Genomic DNA, 19,475 nt, shown 5'->3' on the forward strand with positions numbered 1-19,475 from the left:
TTTTGTTAGGTTCTAAATCGCTTTAGCATGAAACAAGTTAAAGAAGAGATAATCTTGTCTTCTTCCATTATCTTAGTATGAACGAATCGGTGACTCATAGAGCAGTTAACAGATCGAATCGGTCGCTCATAGGACAGTTAACAGTTCCTGTCGCTAATAGGAATGTCGCAAGTGGGACGACACCGTCGGGCGATCACATACTGTGACATTGACAGCAAAGGGCATAGCAACTTTGTTCATCACTTGAGGGAAAGTTTCCCTTGTGGCTTTAGATTGTTACGGAATTTGGATATAAGGCTAAGTTGACGAACTCAAGGTAGACAAAAACATGAAGGTGAATGCAAGATACTTCCAAGAATCCATTCTGACACTTATCTATCGGAGCTACATTCCACAATTGTATGGAATGTACGCAAACCAGGTGGTGATCCATAAGGACAAGGCTTTGAGTCATACCGTCAGAACATCACTACGTTTTCTTAGTCAGGAAATGACAGAGGAATTAGGAATTCGTATCATTCCGTTTGAAGACATTCCTGCGAAAAGCCCAGTTGTCAGTTCAATGGATTTTGCGCATTTGGACTGTTGAAACATCTTGAACGTCGCCGCTCGCGCACCCTGGATAGTCTCTGGAAAGCTTGCAGGGAGGAGTGGGACAGAATTACCATACCTGTCCTGCGCCAGAACTTGCTGCAATGGAAACTGTGATATCGTGTGGTAGTCCGCAATGAGGGGTCCAATAGAACATGATCAGTGGTGTCGGCGAGGTGAGTACCCTCCAAACATGGTCGGATATCAAGCGAACAACCTTCTGTATAATGAAATTGCAGAATTAGATGTAAAATTTCCTGCCAACTAAAATATGTACTATAAACTTCTTTGGACCATTGAACCATAGTATTGACAACTGTATGTGAGTTAATAGGCAACATGGTGTGTGATTATTTTCTGAATTTGTTTCAAAAACTGCAATCCCATCACATGTATGCGAAGAGAAACAGGTGGCTGAGTGAAGAAGAGATTTGCTGTTCATTGACGGTGATTTTGTGGTACCAGTCTCTTCTTTTGTTTTTTCCGACTTTCATTTAGTTCCTTTCTTCCTTCAAAAGACTATGCCTGTTTAAATGGCAGTAGCGGATGTAGCCCGGAACTGGGGAGGCCTAGGCCCCCCAGTTTTTTGAGTGACAAAAATAATTGCAGTATTATTTATATATTTTTGAAAGTTTATAATAAACGTTACGTTTTATTCTTTATTGGAAAATTTTTGAAACATCGGATATGCCTAATTCCTGTTAACGAAGTACGTAAACGGCTTTCAAATTAAAATGATTTGTGTAAACTCACGATATATCTATTATAGTCTGGGTTCTGACTGGCTCCCCAGTTTTTACCTTCTAGATTCATTACAGTTACATGGATGAATGGGGAGAGAGGGAGAGAGAGAGAATGAAAGAAGGAAAAGAATTAATAACATATACTAGAAAAGCAGAGAATTGCCAGAATTTTACGTTTTCAGCCTGTTTTAGAGAAAAGTTCACGCATTTCCTTCAGTACACTGTAAAAAATCGTTGTGTTATTTCAACGACATGCCTATGTGTTAACACGATTGTGTTAAAATATAACACAAACAAGTGTTTAGAACAACTCACTCTCCATTTGGAGTTGTGTGTCCAATGCCGGTAGTTGAAATGACACACAACCTATGTGTTAAATTAACACAAGTGTAGAATCTTCGGCGTTGTTTTCTGCGTGATTGCCAAATATGTTGGGAATCTAATTACCTAGGTATAAAGGCTTATGAATTGAAGCTACAGACAAACACAGTGGAAAGAAATACTTAAACAAATCCAGGTATACGTAAAATTTCATCTCTCACATTTGATGCATTTATTGCTTCTTTTTCTAAGCAATTGTGTACTAGAAGAAACAAACGCATCAACTTTATTAGATGGCAGCTGTCGCCGATCATTTGAAAGTGAATATGGAAGAACTATAAAATAAAGTAAATAGACAGTCGTCATTTTGTTATAAAATTACATGGCAAGCAGATTTTATCTTATTCCGAACGGTTATCGTCGAACATACGCGGCTTAAAGGAACACTTTGATTAGCCAAATTCAAAAGACCTCAACAATTTATCCCTCTATAAGCGACGTTTTATTCATCGCCTCCATGGCCAAGTCGGAAGAGCACGCGGCTATAATCGAAAGATTGGTGTTCGTTCCCTCCCCCCGCCACTGCAGTAATTCTTTTTTACTTGTTTAAAGTGTTTTTTTAGACTCAGCATAATTTTGTGGTTCATTAACGCTTACGGCGCGGCTCAACACCGGTTGTGTGTTAAAGACGTAACCCCCCCTGTGTTAAACGCCAACACCACGGGGTCTGTGTTGAACTAACACCGCATAGTGGTAGTCACGCTGCAACCACTGCCTTATGTTAAAATTGAGTTGAATTAACACAACCATTTTTTACTGTGTATTAATAATTTCCCTATTACGGATCATTGACGTAAAGTAATAATCTGTCTTCTGATCTGACTTTCTGAATTATCTGCAACTTTCTTGTTTATTTGTAACTACCCATCCGTAGAAGATTGGCAACCAGCCACAAGCATTGCTGACACCGTCTGGTATCGTCAGTGATGCCACGTTACGCTATAATGCCGGAAAACAGTTTTCTTTTACGACACGCCATTATCACTGTCGTAAAACGTCTGCACTTGGTGTCAATGTGTTGTTCTTGTTTCAGAATGATACATTCCTACTCAGCCTATCTACTAACATTCCCATTTGTTCACAAACAATGCCACAACTACCTCCAATTCATGATTTTTCACCTTTCGTAAAAAAAATAAATAAAATAAAACGCTCCTTCGTATATTTTTGGCATTCGTGAACAGGCCGGTAGCCAGCCGAAAAATATAGGGGGGACCCGGCTGAAGTTGGAGGGGGGCGATCCAACCATATTATAGTTCATTTGCAAGGAAGAAAATTTTAGGGGGCAGCAAAAATTTAGGGGGGCCTTGTCCCCCTGGATACGGGCCTGTTCGTGAGGTTGAATGTTGCAGCCCTTCCCATGTTTAATATTTTACAAATATCTACAAAGACTGTTCTTCTCTGGGAGGCAATTTCATTTCATTCGTACCCATGATTTAAAAGTTCTGATGTTCCAAAACTTGGTTACACAACTTTCTAGACACCCTATATTTACTACTTTATGCATTGAATTACAATATTACCATGTACTATACGTTGTATAAATCACTACTATGTTTTTCCAGGTAGATCAATTGCGACCAAAGTACGATAATCTCATTTGTCAATCTTATACATCCTAAATGACGAATGTGTTGTATGATTACAAAAATCGGATCTTGTTTTCAACCATCATTTCCAAAATTGCTTAACGAGTTCTGTTAAAACTGATGTTATTGTGTAGTAGAAGTTTTTATTTCTGTAACAGTTTCTTCTCTGGTCGAAACAAATGTTAAATTTAAAACTAAAATCGTTAATTTGAATCTTAGATTGATGTTGAAGTGGATATTCAGTTAAGTTTCCATTTATGTCTGTTGAGGTGTTATCTAGTGACCATTAACGTCAGTATGATTACCAACTTTCAATCGTATAAACATCGCACGCGAATATAGCAGCACAGACAGACAGTCTAGAATTTTATGTTTCATGTGGTATCAGGCTGGGAGGGAAGGCTCTAAAGTATTTTTGAAGGGAGGGGTCCAATATATTTATATAATATTGAACCTGTCTTATTCTGTATCCGGAAGGAGGATAAATAATTGTTAATTACGGCTTAGTGCTGTATCGCCGGACGACACGAAAATTTGAATCTAATGAATTAGGTTACAGTAGGTCAAAATAAAAGTATATAAACTTTTCCAACAAATCGTAAAAAAAAAGAAAAAAATAAGGTATTATCTAGTTTCTCGAAGCTTAGGTGGGCAGGTCATGTAGAACGCTTTCAAAGTCTTGACTGGAAGACCAATCGGAAAACGACGATTAGGAAGACCTAGGCACAGATGGGAGGACAATATTAAGATGGATCTCGCAGAGATAGGAATACAAAGTAGAAACTGGATCCAATTGGCTAAGGATAGAAGTCAGTGGAGAGCTTTTGTGAACGCGGCATTGAACCTCCGGGTTCCATAGGCCATAGAGTCAGTTATTATCTAGTTTCTCCCACGAATCACTTGGTTATGTCTCTGGTTCAGTACCGGCTCCGGAGGCGGCGTCGATGGGGTGAGGCCTTGCATTCCTCTGTCACATTGATTTTAGGAGGACATAGTATAAGTACGAGATGAGAACTATTGTGCAAAAGACACTAAGCAGCTTGTGGTAGGTGCCACTAAAAAGCACGAATGTTATAATAACCGATTCAGGGAAAGAGCGCAGCAGAGGGGCCCGAGAGGTAGCGAAGAGGCGCGTCCGTAAGGAGCAGGCGCGTCTACGACGGTTGGTACACACATAAACGAGGATACTGAAAAACATAGTATATGACATAAAACACTTACCTTATGTGTGGATTTGGGAGAGACACTAAACGCCATCCATAAACAGGTACCATACTAAATTAGGTTAGACTTTTAAAACAGAAACGTTTAAACTTTTCCGATTTCGAGTAGAAAATCGTGTACAATTGCGTACAAATATACGCGTCATTTCCACACTGCCTTTCCTACGACTAAATCATAACAAGTGTACCCAGTGATTTATCCAGAATTTTGAACTTACGGGGGTGTTCAAAAAATCTGGGGGGTGCAATCTTGCATTAAGGTCATATACAATTATCGTCTTTTTAATTATAGTTTTTTTTTTTTTTTTTTTTTATACAAACTTTAAAACTTTGTTGATGCAACGAATGTTTGCATTGGATTTCCTTCCTCAACGAGAGCCAATTAGCATCGATTTTCTCATGTTTGGTGTGACGTCGAGATGAAAATGGTTGGCAACAAATTGATCAAACGTTGTTGTGACGATCACAGGCGTGTAAAGGTTGATTTCCATTCAATCTTGCGTTGCGTGCTTTGCTTGAAAATTTATCTTGTCAAAAGTAAGTTGTTTTGTTCTATTGGCACTTAAACACAAGAGTTCAAAATCTTTTAAAAACCAAAATAGCAAGATTTTTAATGATATCTTCCAATTCTCTAAAGGCTCTCCAGTACTTCGTAGAAAATATTTTAAATGATCTTATTTTTTAGGCAGAACAGGAATTTCCGTTCTGCATAATCTTTCGAGACGAGGAATTCCGTCCAGGGAGGGATTTCTTCAAGAGAATTTTTCTTTAGTAATTGTGACATTCTGTAAGAAGAATAATCTCTTTAGTTTTACCATAAATTTTAGATGTTATTCTACTTGTTCTTCTCGGAAAAATGACAAGATACAGTTCTGTTATTAATAGTGTTATTCACAACTATTTCAGTAAAAATGAATTTGATTTTTTTCAAAAAGAAAAAAGAAAAACTATCTTCAGAGAAATGGAAAATTTATTGACTCAGTTTCAAGAAAGCCGTTTGACATTGTAGCTGGAACGAAGATAAAACAAACGAAGATAAAATAGCATCACAGCTACTTTTCGTAATTAAAATGAATGGTCTTACTGTAATATGCTAAACGTATTTCAAATGTATTAAAAGTATAATAAATAGGTATACCCAGAACTTTTCATATGGGTATGTGTGAAAGTAATTAAAGCTAATCTGCCTTTTATTATAACATTTTTCACGTTTTATTGAGTTTTCAGCATTTTAAAAGAAAGAAAAAGTTATTTCAGTTGAAACAAGTTGAGAATGCTCCAAGAGCATTGCCAGAACGAATTTAAAAAGAATGGAGAGATGGAATGGGAAGGATAACTGTCATTGTTCCTAGATGTAAAAGTAAATATTTTTATACGCACCTTCTTCTCTTTCTCGCAAAAATTAGCAAAATATCATCTCTCTGTGACTTGCAGTTCTCTAGATATGGCTGCTTAAATATCTAGAAATTCGAACTTTTTGGGGTTAATATCTGGGGGACGGTGGCCAGTTGATCAGTAAACAGTTAATCAGTGGCCACCGGTTACTATTTGGTACTAAAATGTTCACCATGCTCGTAGGTATTGATAAACACCAATATGATCTTTGTGTGGCTTACGGTTCCCAAAGTTTGGCTCCTTAAATTTCTCCAAATCCGAACTATCTTTCAACCAATATCACGTTAACGGTAAGTCATAAAGAGATGATAAACATTTTCGAACCGATATTAATTGATGGCCACTATCCAACTAGGCACTGGCCACTATCCAACACCTCTTAGGTGTTGATCAACATTATCTCTCTACAACTTATGGTTCCAGAGCTATGACTCGTTAAATATCTAGAAATTGGCCATTTTGATCAATATCACGGGAACGGTAATCCATAGAGAGATGATATTGGTGTTAATCAACACCTAAGAGTATGCTAAACATTGTGGTATCGATAATAATTGGTGGCCACTTGCCAACTAGCCATTGGCCAAAGCAGTGGCCAATTGGACAGTGGCCATCGGTTACTATTTGATACCAAAATATTTTCCATCCTCTTAGGTATTGACCAACATCAATATCATCTCTCTACAACTTATGGTTCCCGAGATATGGCTCCTTAAATCTCCTGAAATGGTCCATTTTTTGACCAATATCACGGGAACGGTAAGTCACAGAGAGATGGTATTGCTGTTAATCAGTATCTAAGAGGATGATAAACATTTTGGTGCCGACATTAATTGTTGGCTACTGGCCAAATGGCCATTGCCCAAACCAGTGGCCAGTTGGACAGTCGCCACCGTTGACTATTTGGTACCAAAATATTTACCATCCTCTTAGATATTGATCAACACCAATATGATCTCTCTATGTTATCTGTATTTTCAACGAACTTAAAAAGTTCGTTACTGACTTCTCTATGTATGTGTGTGTGTCTGTCTGTCCGTCTGTCTGTTATTTGCGATTTTTTTCAATTTTGAACCCTGCATTCGATAGAGTATCAAAAACTATCAAAGAAATTGATTAAATTTTTCGCGTCACTCTTACGGTTTCCGAAATATGGCTCCCTAAATCCCTGGAAATTGGCAATTTTTTTTGGCCAATATGTCTGCAATTTTCTCCGCACGAAACGCAAGATTTTAACCCTGCAAACCACAGCACGCACTAAGCTTTCCCCGTATGGATGTCATCTTGAGTCAAGTCATTATCACTAACGAACGCGTTGTTATTACTTAAAGGAGTATCTCTATACCTCAATTTCCTTTTTACAGTTCGTTATTAGTACTTAAAGGAGTACACTATACCTCAATTTCCTTTTTACAGTTCGTTTCGCCGATAACGGAGGATGGTAAAACATTGATATTTAGATAGTTCGCATAATAGTTCCTTTGTAATTCCTTAAACCGCTTGGGATCGGTCCTGTAGTTTCTAAGGCAGAGCGTTTCGAAATGTGAATTTTCGAATTTTCGGCGGTTCATAAGTCTGAAAGGAGACGTTTTTCGACTTATGTTTATAAGAACTTTTTTCTTTCATTTCATATAAGGAATCACCTCTCAAAGTTTGTCGATGGAGTTACCTCTACCAATTATATATATATATATATATATATATATATATATATATATATATATATATATATATATATATATATATATTCTTGTCTTTCTGTCAGTCTTCAAAACAAGGTCTGCTACTATAGGATGAGTTGTGGACACTACAGCTCAAATTTAGCTGCAGACTTACGTGTTATAAATTTTATGATACGTATATTTTTATGCAGGAGAATTTCACTGAATATACCAGAACTTTTTTCGGACCTGTATTTCTTCATGAAACTCAGACAAGAGCACACTAACATATTATTTAAAATGAAATTACAGGGAACTTGTGGACGCAGAGTGCTACCCATTGGCTTATGAGTTTGTGTGTCAGCTTCTTCAACCATCGTGTGTGAGAGACCAAATGGTGCTTCCGTGTCGAACCTTCTGTCGGGAATTCAGAGCCAACTGCAAGAATAGATTACCTGAAAGATTCAAGAACAAATTGGATTGCTCCAAGTTTCCTGTTTACCAAGGGAAAGGATCATGCATATCGAAGCCAGGTATATTATTAAAATAAATATATAAATATTCTTTATGATTAAATGATTACACGACCTTGCGAACTTATTAAATAGTATTAAGTTGATACTTATTGAACATACATCATAAAAATAGTACATAATATAACGTTTCGATACTTCAGCAGTATCTTCATCAGACACCAGAACACTTCTCGTAGTTTTCTGTTGCTTATTAAGAAGTAAGTATCCTTGTGACTGATGAAGATATTAATGTAACGAAACATTGCACAGTAAGCTATACTGATTTATTGTTAAAGTGTGTAATTTGTGTGTAATTAATATCAATTTAATAGCCTATAACAGTGTTTCTCAAAGTGTGGGTCGCGACTCATTAGTGGCTCACAAGAAGTTTTCTCTTTTAATAATGAACATTTTATGAAACGTAGAAACATATGAACTACTATTCAGAAAATGAAAATTGGAAGTGTTTGTTAATGAGATTATAATCGCCAGGAGTTCAAGTCGCTGTTCGGGCGGCCATTTATTTGTAATCGCCTGTAGTTCTGTTCGCTGTCCTTGGCTCGTGGTATTACCAATAAGTATACTCCTGATACTTTAACTTACCTGGACAGGATGATGAAGACCTCTCCAAGAAAGGTTACAAACTGTTTCCAAAAAGCTCGTCGGTTTCAATAATGAGATGAGCATTAGGCACCGAGAGGTTCGGGTGTCTCGTCTCGAAAACCTCACGGACGATCAGACGGTCATCCAGACCATAACGCACACAAACACCACTCATACATACAACGAAAACACACTGGGTTAAATGACACTATACTTATTTATTAGAACACTATTTTGAAAAAAAAAATAACGAAGAGAAATGAACACAACACTGGACACTAATAAATTTTGCCGCTGAAATTTCGCTTTGCCCTTTTCGGGAAATGTAGCCCTTTGTATATATATGATTATAATTCAGATATCACTATAAACACTTCGCTCACACCATTAACGCACTTGGGGGATTAGCACTGGGGAAAAGTTGTCTGGATCGTCCCACGATGAATCCAGTTGTTACGCTGAACAGTCCTGCAGCGTAAAGGTGAATCTTCGAAAAGAAGATCTGCACGGTGGAATACTGATATTGGTGGGCGCGTATATAACTTTTTAAACGCACAAGGTCTGAGGACCTGGGATTTCACTAGTTGGGGCTAGCCGTAAGAAATCGTCCTTCACCGGCTAAATAGCTTGTGCCCCTTAACACAACTTATGTTTGAAGTTCAACGCGAGATGCGTGGTTGCATCTTCCAGACCTGGAGTCAAACTCCTCGAGCGTCCAAGCTCAAGCTACGGGTTGCAATGGTCAACGGAATAGTGTTGGCAGTTCATTTCAAAAATTACTCAGTTACTCACCTGTATGCACATACAAACAGAATACGGAAAACAATTTATGTTAATTTTAGTCAACTGCCCATAATGCACTAGACACGGCGATAACACTGGCGTGAGAAAGTACAGATAACGAACTATGAAAATTGTGAGGCTGGTGCCACTTTGGCTACTGAACATCTGGTCAGCCCGTATTTCTCTAATCTATTATAATGTTTCCATAAGCGATTAAAGAAAGCACTTAATTCAGTTCCCAATAACTATGGAATATATACTGTGCATATAATAAGTCAGGGAGAAACACTGAAATGGTTAGTCACTAACTGAAATGTTCTCAGCAAAAGCAATGTTTTAAATATATATATGAAAAAACGATGAAAGACTCCTTTGTCCAATTGTGTGGGAAAGAAGCAATTCCCACCAAAGAAAGAACTGATGTGCGTTGCAGAGTAAAGTATAAATCGAAAATAATAATCAATGTCTTCACGAAATATACAGGGCGTCCACAAAAAATCCTTCTATAACCTGGTAGCGGTTATATATGGCGTCTGAAACGTGGAACGACCTGTTAAGTGCACACGTAGACAGGTTGAGAACCCTTGGCCGTATGACGAAGTATGAATAAAATTAGGTTTTTCACCTGAAATTTAAAATTAGTTAGTTGGCAACACTGTCATATGGTGTGAGACTTACGTACATAAACGATGAATGGTTTTTCACCTGAAAAAGGGCTATTTAAAATAGTTAAATAACTTGTTCACTCACTACAACATGATGAGGTTCCTGCATGAGCAATGTCCAATCCAAATGTTCCATAAAGTAATAAGATCCTCTTGAACAGTTGGTGCAGTTGAGTTTCCAAATGTTCCGTTACTTCACATGTTGAAACCATGTGTTGAATATCCTCCATGGTTCTCCAACGATGAGTTGATGAGGGGAGAAGGGGATTTTTTTTTTTTTTTTTTTTAAACACTGGTGTGAGAAACGAAGTACAGTTACAACACCTGTATGATAATTTTTTTTTTTTAAGTTCGCAGAAAGCGTTTATAGGGCTATTAAAATTCTTACTTTTTTTTTTTTTAAAAACACTAATAAATTCTTTTCATAAAATGTTTAAGTGTTCCGTTTCGATCACTTTATTTTGTGTAATATGAAATGAATATACACACACGATAACTATTCATGAAAACATCGACTTGAAGAATTATCAAATATCTCAATAAAAATTAGTAAATATACTGATATCTGTATTTAAAATATAATAATATGAATGAATAAGCAAATAGCAAAACATGTTAAAGGTACTAAAATATTAAAATTATTATTGAAGTTTCGATATCACTATAATATTTTTGGATAATATGAAAATCATTGAAATGTAAAATGAATGGAAATGTAAACACATGATAAACTGACAATATATAAACAAAATAAGATTTTCACCTGTATGTCCCCTTTTTTTTTTTTTTTTTTAACTGTGCCTCGTGTTGTTTGGCAGAAAAGAACGAAAAATCGTTTTTCAAAATAAAAAAAATAAACTTAAGTGTCAAAATTGACGTTCATAGTAATTCCAAGAAATAAGCATGATTCTGCATATCAAAGAAAAAGATCGTGATTTCGTTGACATGTATGAAGAAAATTCGGCACGCCATAAGATCAAATGCCATCTGCTCGTCGTGAAAATCGAGACTTTAATTCAATAATGCTCATTACAACAAATGGTTTCGTTCTGAAACAAAGTTATTATTAGCTTAGGCCTAGAATAATGGTTGTTGTTCACTTCTAAAACGTAAACATTGTAGGGTTACCAGAACATATGGGTATTATCTGCAAGAGAACTTATTAATAAAGCGTTGAAAACTATAAAGTGTTGATCCAAGTTTTTCAAAGGTCTGAATCAAGGAAGTTGACTCACTGGTCCAAACATTCCTGAAAATAAATGGTCATTACACCATGAATTGACCAAAACCATAGGTGGGAAAAATGTGTAATACTACACGTACTTACACACACAATATGCCATCGACACCTGCGAGGCAAAAAAACTAGAAACGAGGAAGGCCTGCAACCCTAGGCACTTACAAAATTGTTTCTGCACAAAACTGAAATATAAACATTAATATTCAGTAAACTACGCGTATGTTCCCTGGAACATAACATACGTCTTCCACCTAGAAAAAATGTGTAAACACACAAAATACAAATGCTCTCGTAGTATTGTAAAGATATGTCTCTATAAGACAAAATACATGAGACCTACTAAGAAAAAACATGAGATACAAACAAGAATATAGTCAACGACATTACAACTTTCTGGTTGGTCTGAAACATCCAATTAAATTCCCTACAAAACAGCTGTAACAAGCTTCCTTAGGCATCTTCGCTACAAAATTTTCAAAATGGTCTTATTAACATATTAAAATTCAGTCATCGAGCATATGAAATAATTGACAGAAAGTAATTCTCAAAAAACGTTATGGCTTCATACTGTCGGAAAAAAAGAAAATAAGTTTATTTTTCGGGATCTATATCAATATTTCTGAGACGGCTGAAACCTCATAAATAATGGGCCATGTCGATTTTTGAAGAAAATCATCCGTCATTGGCAGTATGGCTGAAACCTAAAGGTTTATATTCCAAAACCTTTGGCCATGTTGATTTCTGAAATCCTCCATACTGTTTGTTATGGCTGAAACCTAAAGGTTTATATTCCAAAACCTTTGGCCATGTTGATTTCTGAAGGAAATCCTCCATAACAAAAACAATTTTACTAAAAAATTCCAAATAGTTTTGGGACATACTGTGACTAAAATATAACTTTCTCAAAATTAACATGAAAAATAAACATTACAACTCATTAGCATACAAGTACACAATATAGTTACGATTCATAAACATTAAAATATTCACTGAAATGTTACTAGACATTAAAATATACTCTAAAAATCTAACCTAAGAATACGCATGCTTAGTTACGGGTACCATAAAGGAAGAAGAGAAATGAAAAACTATATTTTGCGATTGATGGCGAAAATACAGTTAGCTATGGAATATCCAATGGATTAGCCACATCCATTTTTGCAAGAGATCTGCAATTCCAGGAAATATTGCCTCCCTGAAAAAAAATATTTATCTTTATCCCCATAAAATATCCTACCCGAAGAAGTTTCCCTACGGTCGTTCAGTGGTCTAGAGAAGACGAAAAAAAAATGTTAATTAAAAATTACAAGAAAATATAGAAGTTAAACATATTTCCGCATATATATTAATATGAGGGGAAAAACGACCGTTCACCATCAGAATATCTGTTCATATAGTTCCTTCTACAATAAAAAGATTACTGCTTTCGTTCGGAGAATTATACTATTCACACGACATTCCTGCACATTCTATTACCAACAAGGAAATGTCTGTTATCACTTGTTTAAGGCTTAGCCTACTTTCCGTTCTAAACTTTTCTCTTCGAACAAAATATATCATGTCACATCCTGGAAATTCAAATAAAGTCAAAATCGGGTAAATGACGTAAATGAGGTTCAATCAAATTACAGTAAACACTTCAAAATGAAAACGAAAATCTAAGATTAAAACTAAAAAATAACATTGATAATCGTAAAATTCCATATTCTACGCATGAGATTACATATTAAGTTTCAATGACAAATATACACGTGTACAGTATATATAATTAACAACTAAAAATTTTTTTTATCTATACATTCTACTTTTCTTAAAGGGAAATCAAACTAATTGTGAGTCATACGTATGATAACATGTTTAAGAATTTGGAAAGTGGGAAGGGATTCTAAAAGATTTTTTTTTTTTTTAAATTTTAAAACACAATAAAAATATATATTATAACGCCAAAATATCTTCCCACTAGCTAGGAATACGGAACTGCGCCACTAGTTCAAATTGCTTTTGGATAAATGCAATCTCCCTACGTATGTGATACTTTAATTATTTACTAAAAAATCTAAATTCAAACATCTGAAATAAAACAAGAAAAAATTAATGACATTAAACTAATAGTAAGTCAATGATAAGGTTTGCAACACTCATACACAGCTGACTGAGGTACGAAGTGCTACACAGAGCAAAGACACACACATACACACACACAAAGAATCAATCAGCTGTGTGTCGTCCGTCATTCATCGACATTAACAGGTGATCGAAAATGCAGCGATTATCTTATCAAAATAAAGAAAGAAAAACGTGTTATCTGCTCATTGCCGAACATTTAAAAGCTGGAAGCAAAAAGGAGTTTTAAAAACAATGCGTAGTTCTCTTTTCGTACACAGGTGTTCTATCAAAAACTAAAAGCAAAAAGAAAGAAAATGAATACATATTTATCGCTTAGAAATGCGTCGCTTTTCTGAAAGAAAAATTTGTATCAACACACAAAGTCTTGGTTGCCCCTCTTTTTTTTTTTTCTTTTCCTATGATTACTGTTTCTGCCTTGGTAACTGCAGTCTGTTCGTTTATTTCTACGATGGTTACCTCTATGTACAAAAATACTCTTAATGTTCTCACTCAAGTTGCGTTTCCAATCTCGTTTGTGATAACTCATATTTCGTGGCCGTGATTTACGACTCCTTCTGTTTCTGTTACTACCTTTTCGAGTGCGGTCTTGGTTCTGATTCCCTTTAAATTTCGTATTGTTTACGATCTGAACTTGGTATCTTTGCTTATTACAATAACTGTAACTTCGTTTACGCTTTTTCTCTCTGTAGTTTGTGGTAGTTTGTTTTGTGCGCTTACGACCTCTGTCGTCTACAATCATATGTTCGTGGATTTCACTACTTCTACTACAAGCGGCGTCACTAGATTCTGAATAGATAAAATCATTATCAGATATGTTACGAGGTTGATTTAGACTACCTGTCTCTGGTTGGAGTTCAGATTCCTGAGTTTCCTTTTCATTAGCGATGTTAGTCTCTAGCTCAGGTTCCAATTCCAATGTTTTGTTTACGCTAGGAATATCAGTCACTAACTGAGGTTCAAATTCCGGTGTTTCGTATCCAGTAGGAACATCTGACTGTAACTGGGGTTCACATTCCGGTGTTTTGTTTTCAGCATTTTCAGTTTGCTGACTATTTTCACGAAACACGTCCCGTAAAGTGTCTATCTTTTGACCTAATCCACTCTTTAGTTCTTTTTCTAATCTATCAATATTCTCTTTATTTCTTTGTTCTAATCCATCTAGGTTTTCTTTATTTTCCTTTTTTAAATCTTCAATATTCTCTTTATTTCCCTGTTCTAATCTAGCAAAATTCTCTTTAAATTGAGCAAAATTCTTTTTATTGTCTCTCATCGATTCTTCGAGAAGTGAAATCACCCTAGCCATCGCATTAAGTCTCTGGTGTGCCATCTTGAACAAGAATAAAGCTTAAAACATACAATTAGAATAAAATGAACTATCACAAGAATGTATGATTAAAATCACCTAAAAGAGATTTTTTTTTTCTGGTACTGAGCTGAAAAAGAAATGGTATATTAAAATATTGTGAGTATTCGAGCACCAACGGTCTCGATTCGGGTCGGTAGTTCGGGCGTCATTTATTTATAACCGGCTGGAGTTCGAATCGCTGTTCGGGCGGCCATTTATTTATGATCGCCAGGTGTTCGTGGTCCATGTTCGGGCGGCATTTATTTGTGACCGGCAGAGGTGCGTGGTCCCTGTTCGGGCGCCATTTATTTATAATCGCCAGGAGTTCAAGTCGCTGTTCGGGCGGCCATTTATTTGTAATCGCCTGTAGTTCTGTTCGCTGTCCTTGGCTCGTGGTATTACCAATAAGTATACTCCTGATACTTTAACTTACCTGGACAGGATGATGAAGACCTCTCCAAGAAAGGTTACAAACTGTTTCCAAAAAGCTCGTCGGTTTCAATAATGAGATGAGCATTAGGCGCCGAGAGGTTCGGGTGTCTCGTCTCGAAAACCTCACGGACGATCAGACGGTCATCCAGACCATAACGCACACAAACACCACTCATACATACAACGAAAACACACTGGGTTAAATGACACTATACTTATTTATTAGAACACTATTTTGAAAAAAAAATAACGAAGAGAAATGAACACAACACTGGACACTAATAAATTTTGCCGCTGAAATTTCGCTTTGCCCTTTTCGGGAAATGTAGCCCTTTGTATATATATGATTATAATTCAGATATCACTATAAACACTTCGCTCACACCCTTGACACACTTGGGGGGTTAGCACTGGGGGAAAGTTGTCTGGATCGTCCCACGATGAATCCAGTTGTTACGCTGAACAGTCCTGCAGCGTAAAGGTGAATCTTCGAAAAGAAGATCTGCACAGTGAAATACTGATATTGGTGGGCGCGTATATAACTTTTTAAACGCACAAGGTCTGAGGACCTGGGATTTCGCTGATTGGGGCTAGCCGTAAGAAATCGTCCTTCACCGGCTAAATAGCTTGTGCCCCTTAACACAACTTATGTTTGAAGTTCAACACGAGATGCGTGGTTGCATCTTCCAGACCTGGAGTCAAACTCCTCGAGCGTCCAAGCTCAAGCTACGGGTTGCAATGGTCAACGGAATAGTGTTGGCAGTTCATTTCAAAAATTACTCAGTTACTCACCTGTATGCACATACAAACAGAATACGGAAAACAATTTATGTTAATTTTAGTCAACTGCCCATAATGCACTAGACACGGCGATAACACTGGCGTGAGAAAGTACAGATAACGAACTATGAAAATTGTGAGGCTGGTGCCACTTTGGCTACTGAACATCTGGTCAGCCCGTATTTCTCTAATCTATTATAATGTTTCCATAAGCGATTAAAGAAAGCACTTAATTCAGTTCCCAATAACTATGGAATATATACTGTGCATATAATAAGTCAGGGAGAAACACTGAAATGGTTAGTCACTAACTGAAATGTTCTCAGCAAAAGCAATGTTTTAAATATATATATGAAAAAACGATGAAAGACTCCTTTGTCCAATTGTGTGGGAAAGAAGCAATTCCCACCAAAGAAAGAACTGATGTGCGTTGCAGAGTAAAGTATAAATCGAAAATAATAATCAATGTCTTCACGAAATATACAGGGCGTCCACAAAAAATCCTTCTATAACCTGGTAGCGGTTATAAGATGAAGAGTAGGGCCTAAAGTGGTTACTCAGAGCCCTGCCCTGTTGTACAGTCAGTAGAGATGTGGTGGCAAGAGAGTGGGTGAGTCAAAATCTGTCACGGAGTAGAGCATTGGTTGGGAGTAGTGTTAACTCCATGTTACCTTTCTATGGAAACACTTTAGCCCTTTCTGTGCATGCCTACAATTTCATATGATACAGTTATTGAGAAAGAAATTTACATTACACTTGCTCGATCGTTACCGACCGATATTCTCGTACCGACAGGACCACTATATTCATAAATTTACATTACAATTTAGTTTGAAAATGAGATATTTACGATAGACATAAAAGAAACCAACTAAATTTTGATTTATTAAAATTTAAGCATCGAGCTCTACTTTTTAACATTCGTCACTCGGGATGTTGACATAAATTACATGTTAATCAGTCATACGAACTGTTATTGAACGAACTGGAATTAGAGACATTATTTACAAAATCTAATTGCTTTGAAATATACCATTACGTAGAATGTGAATGTGTATTTGAATAAAAGTAGGTGGGCCACAAAATACTTTTTATTATTTAATGTGGGTCGCGGTAACAACAAGTTTGAGAACCACTGGCCTATAATTTATAAACTTTACAATGCCTTAGAAATACTATCATAAATGTTACAATGTCTCAAAATGTATTTAAAATTTCAGAATGTTTCACGAACACTACCACTCACAAACGCTACAATGTGTCAAAATATTATGGCGGGTCGATTGTATCATTTTTTACTTATTCCGGCAACAACACATCAGTAACGAGTCAATTTTCTTCTTTAGAAAAATGTTTAATAAAATCTCTGCAAACCTAAATGTAATCCGAGCGGCAGAATCATAATCAAGAACAAGGACTCAGCAGGGCCGGCGCTAGAAGTTTTGCCGCCCTAAGCGGTACTTTTACATGCCGTCCTTTTATTATTTTCTTTCTCAAATTTTGTCGCCCCTGTATTCTTTTTTTTTAAATTTTGACACCCATCAGACTTGCCGCCCTGGGCAGTGGCACGGCTTGACCCCTCCCCCTCGCGCCGGCCCTGGAACTCAGCTACTAATCGAAAGAAGTGCTTGGCTTTAGAGGGTAGCGTTGGCCTCGATCAAGATTCAACTTTAGACAGATGGTAATCGTTTTTCTGTTAAAGACTTCATAATCACGAACCTACGGTATATCTTTAGAAGGCATCATAACAAAAGAATTTATTTCCTTGCTGATTGGCTGCGTTTATTTGCTTTAGGAAATATATAGATTCCACGAGCTCTGTGAAGTAACTGTTGTTCAAAAAATGTTTTTGAAAATATCTATAAAGGTTTATAAATCTACTTACCTCACAGAGCTTTTTCTCCCTGGGGAAGAAAACATTTTAAAACTGTAAAGTGAAAATTTTTCATCTTCATCACAATTATATAATTAACGAGTTTTCATCAATTGATTCAGGGGCGGATCCAGGGGGGGGCGATCGGAGCGATTGCCCCCCAGAAAAGGAAACTTTCTCATTTTATGTATATAGATAAAACCCATCCCAAAGTTTGGAGCCCTTAAAAGTAGCAGTATGACAACCCACCGCCCCCCCCCAGAAATCGGTCCTGGATCCGCCCCTGAATTGAGTTGTGGTCTTTTTATATGAGCTGAAGCATAAATAAATTTCTTCACCATTTAAACCATTATATTAAGGATTAATTCATTAGAAGCAGCTACATAAGTAGAGCTGAAAGCTGAACTATTAGATTCTACCTACATATCTAATTATGGTTGGTTTAAAACATATAATCTTAATATCAGTCAGAATTACACAAGTTTCTATTAAACTGTCATTTAAACATAAACCTACAATACACACAAAGCAAATAGATATAGTAAACATGATTATACAGGGTGTTTCAAAACAACACTAACAACGTATAAAGGTCCATAGCTTCAAAACTATGGGACCTACCCTAGTCAAGTCAAGACTTCACTTAGTAACTAGTATCTGCCCTATTCAAAAATCCAAGTTTCAGAATCCTGTGGTACTTCAGCAACAATTTTTATAGAGGTAGTTGGTGAGTACTTCAGATTATATGCCCGTTGACAAACTCCTTCTATAAAAATTTTTGCTTAAATTGCTTAGGATCCTGAAACATTTATTTTTGGATAGGACACATACTAGTTCCTAAGTAAAATCTTGACCCTACTACAGTAGGTCCCATAGTTTTCGAGTTATGGACCTTTAAAATTCATTTTCTCATGTTTTCGGTAGCCTATAACTCCGAAAGGAACCATTTATGCACCCAGGTTAGTCTATACTTTTTGTCTTATCTTGGTGTCAGGAATCAGCTCCCAAACATTGACGGTGTTGTTTTAAAACACCCTGTATGTGTGAGAATAGAATATGAAAATACTTGATTATCTTACTTAATTTTCCATTCTTGTTCATTAATTATGCGTTCGACATCTTAAACTTTACGTCTAGCATATTGTAAGTTGTTACTCTATGTATATGATTCAAAGGGAGAGTAAAATCCTTATCTTTTATATTAATTTTTGTTAGAAGATGTACAATAATCTAAACTATCATTAGTAATGGTACCCTTATTAGTACTGTTAATCGGATATGTTTCTTGAGAACTATTCAAAAAGTAGAACCACATATGATTTACAATTACGATCTAATCTTAATTTGCCAATTGCGGAAGGTGACACATCCCAATTGAGCACATTGTTTAAAAATAATACAAAATAATGCGCTTCACAAAATACAAAATTAAAAAAAAAAATGTGCTTTTCAAAATAGCGAGAAATTAGAATATTAATTTGTGCAGGAATACTTCCGCCCACCCAACGGGGAGCCACTAAAAGTAGTAG

The 19,475-nt window shown here is 36.3% G+C and overlaps 1 protein-coding gene across 2 annotated transcripts in view; it reads left to right on the forward strand.

Annotated features, from left to right (window-relative positions):
• Positions 1-19,475, forward strand: part of LOC145675652 (atrial natriuretic peptide-converting enzyme) — a 415,955-nt gene that overhangs the window by 281,516 nt on the left and 114,964 nt on the right. For both annotated transcript variants that reach the window (XM_081746219.1, XM_081746218.1), the window contains exon 7: positions 7,896-8,116. In XM_081746219.1, coding sequence (XP_081602345.1) covers positions 7,896-8,116 — 221 coding nt within the window. The remainder of the gene's footprint in view (positions 1-7,895; positions 8,117-19,475) is intronic.

This window comes from Thermobia domestica, chromosome 18 (assembly GCF_964235325.1).
Source record: "Thermobia domestica chromosome 18, izTheDome1.hap1.1, whole genome shotgun sequence".
NCBI classification, from domain to species: Eukaryota; Metazoa; Arthropoda; class Insecta; order Zygentoma; family Lepismatidae; genus Thermobia; species Thermobia domestica.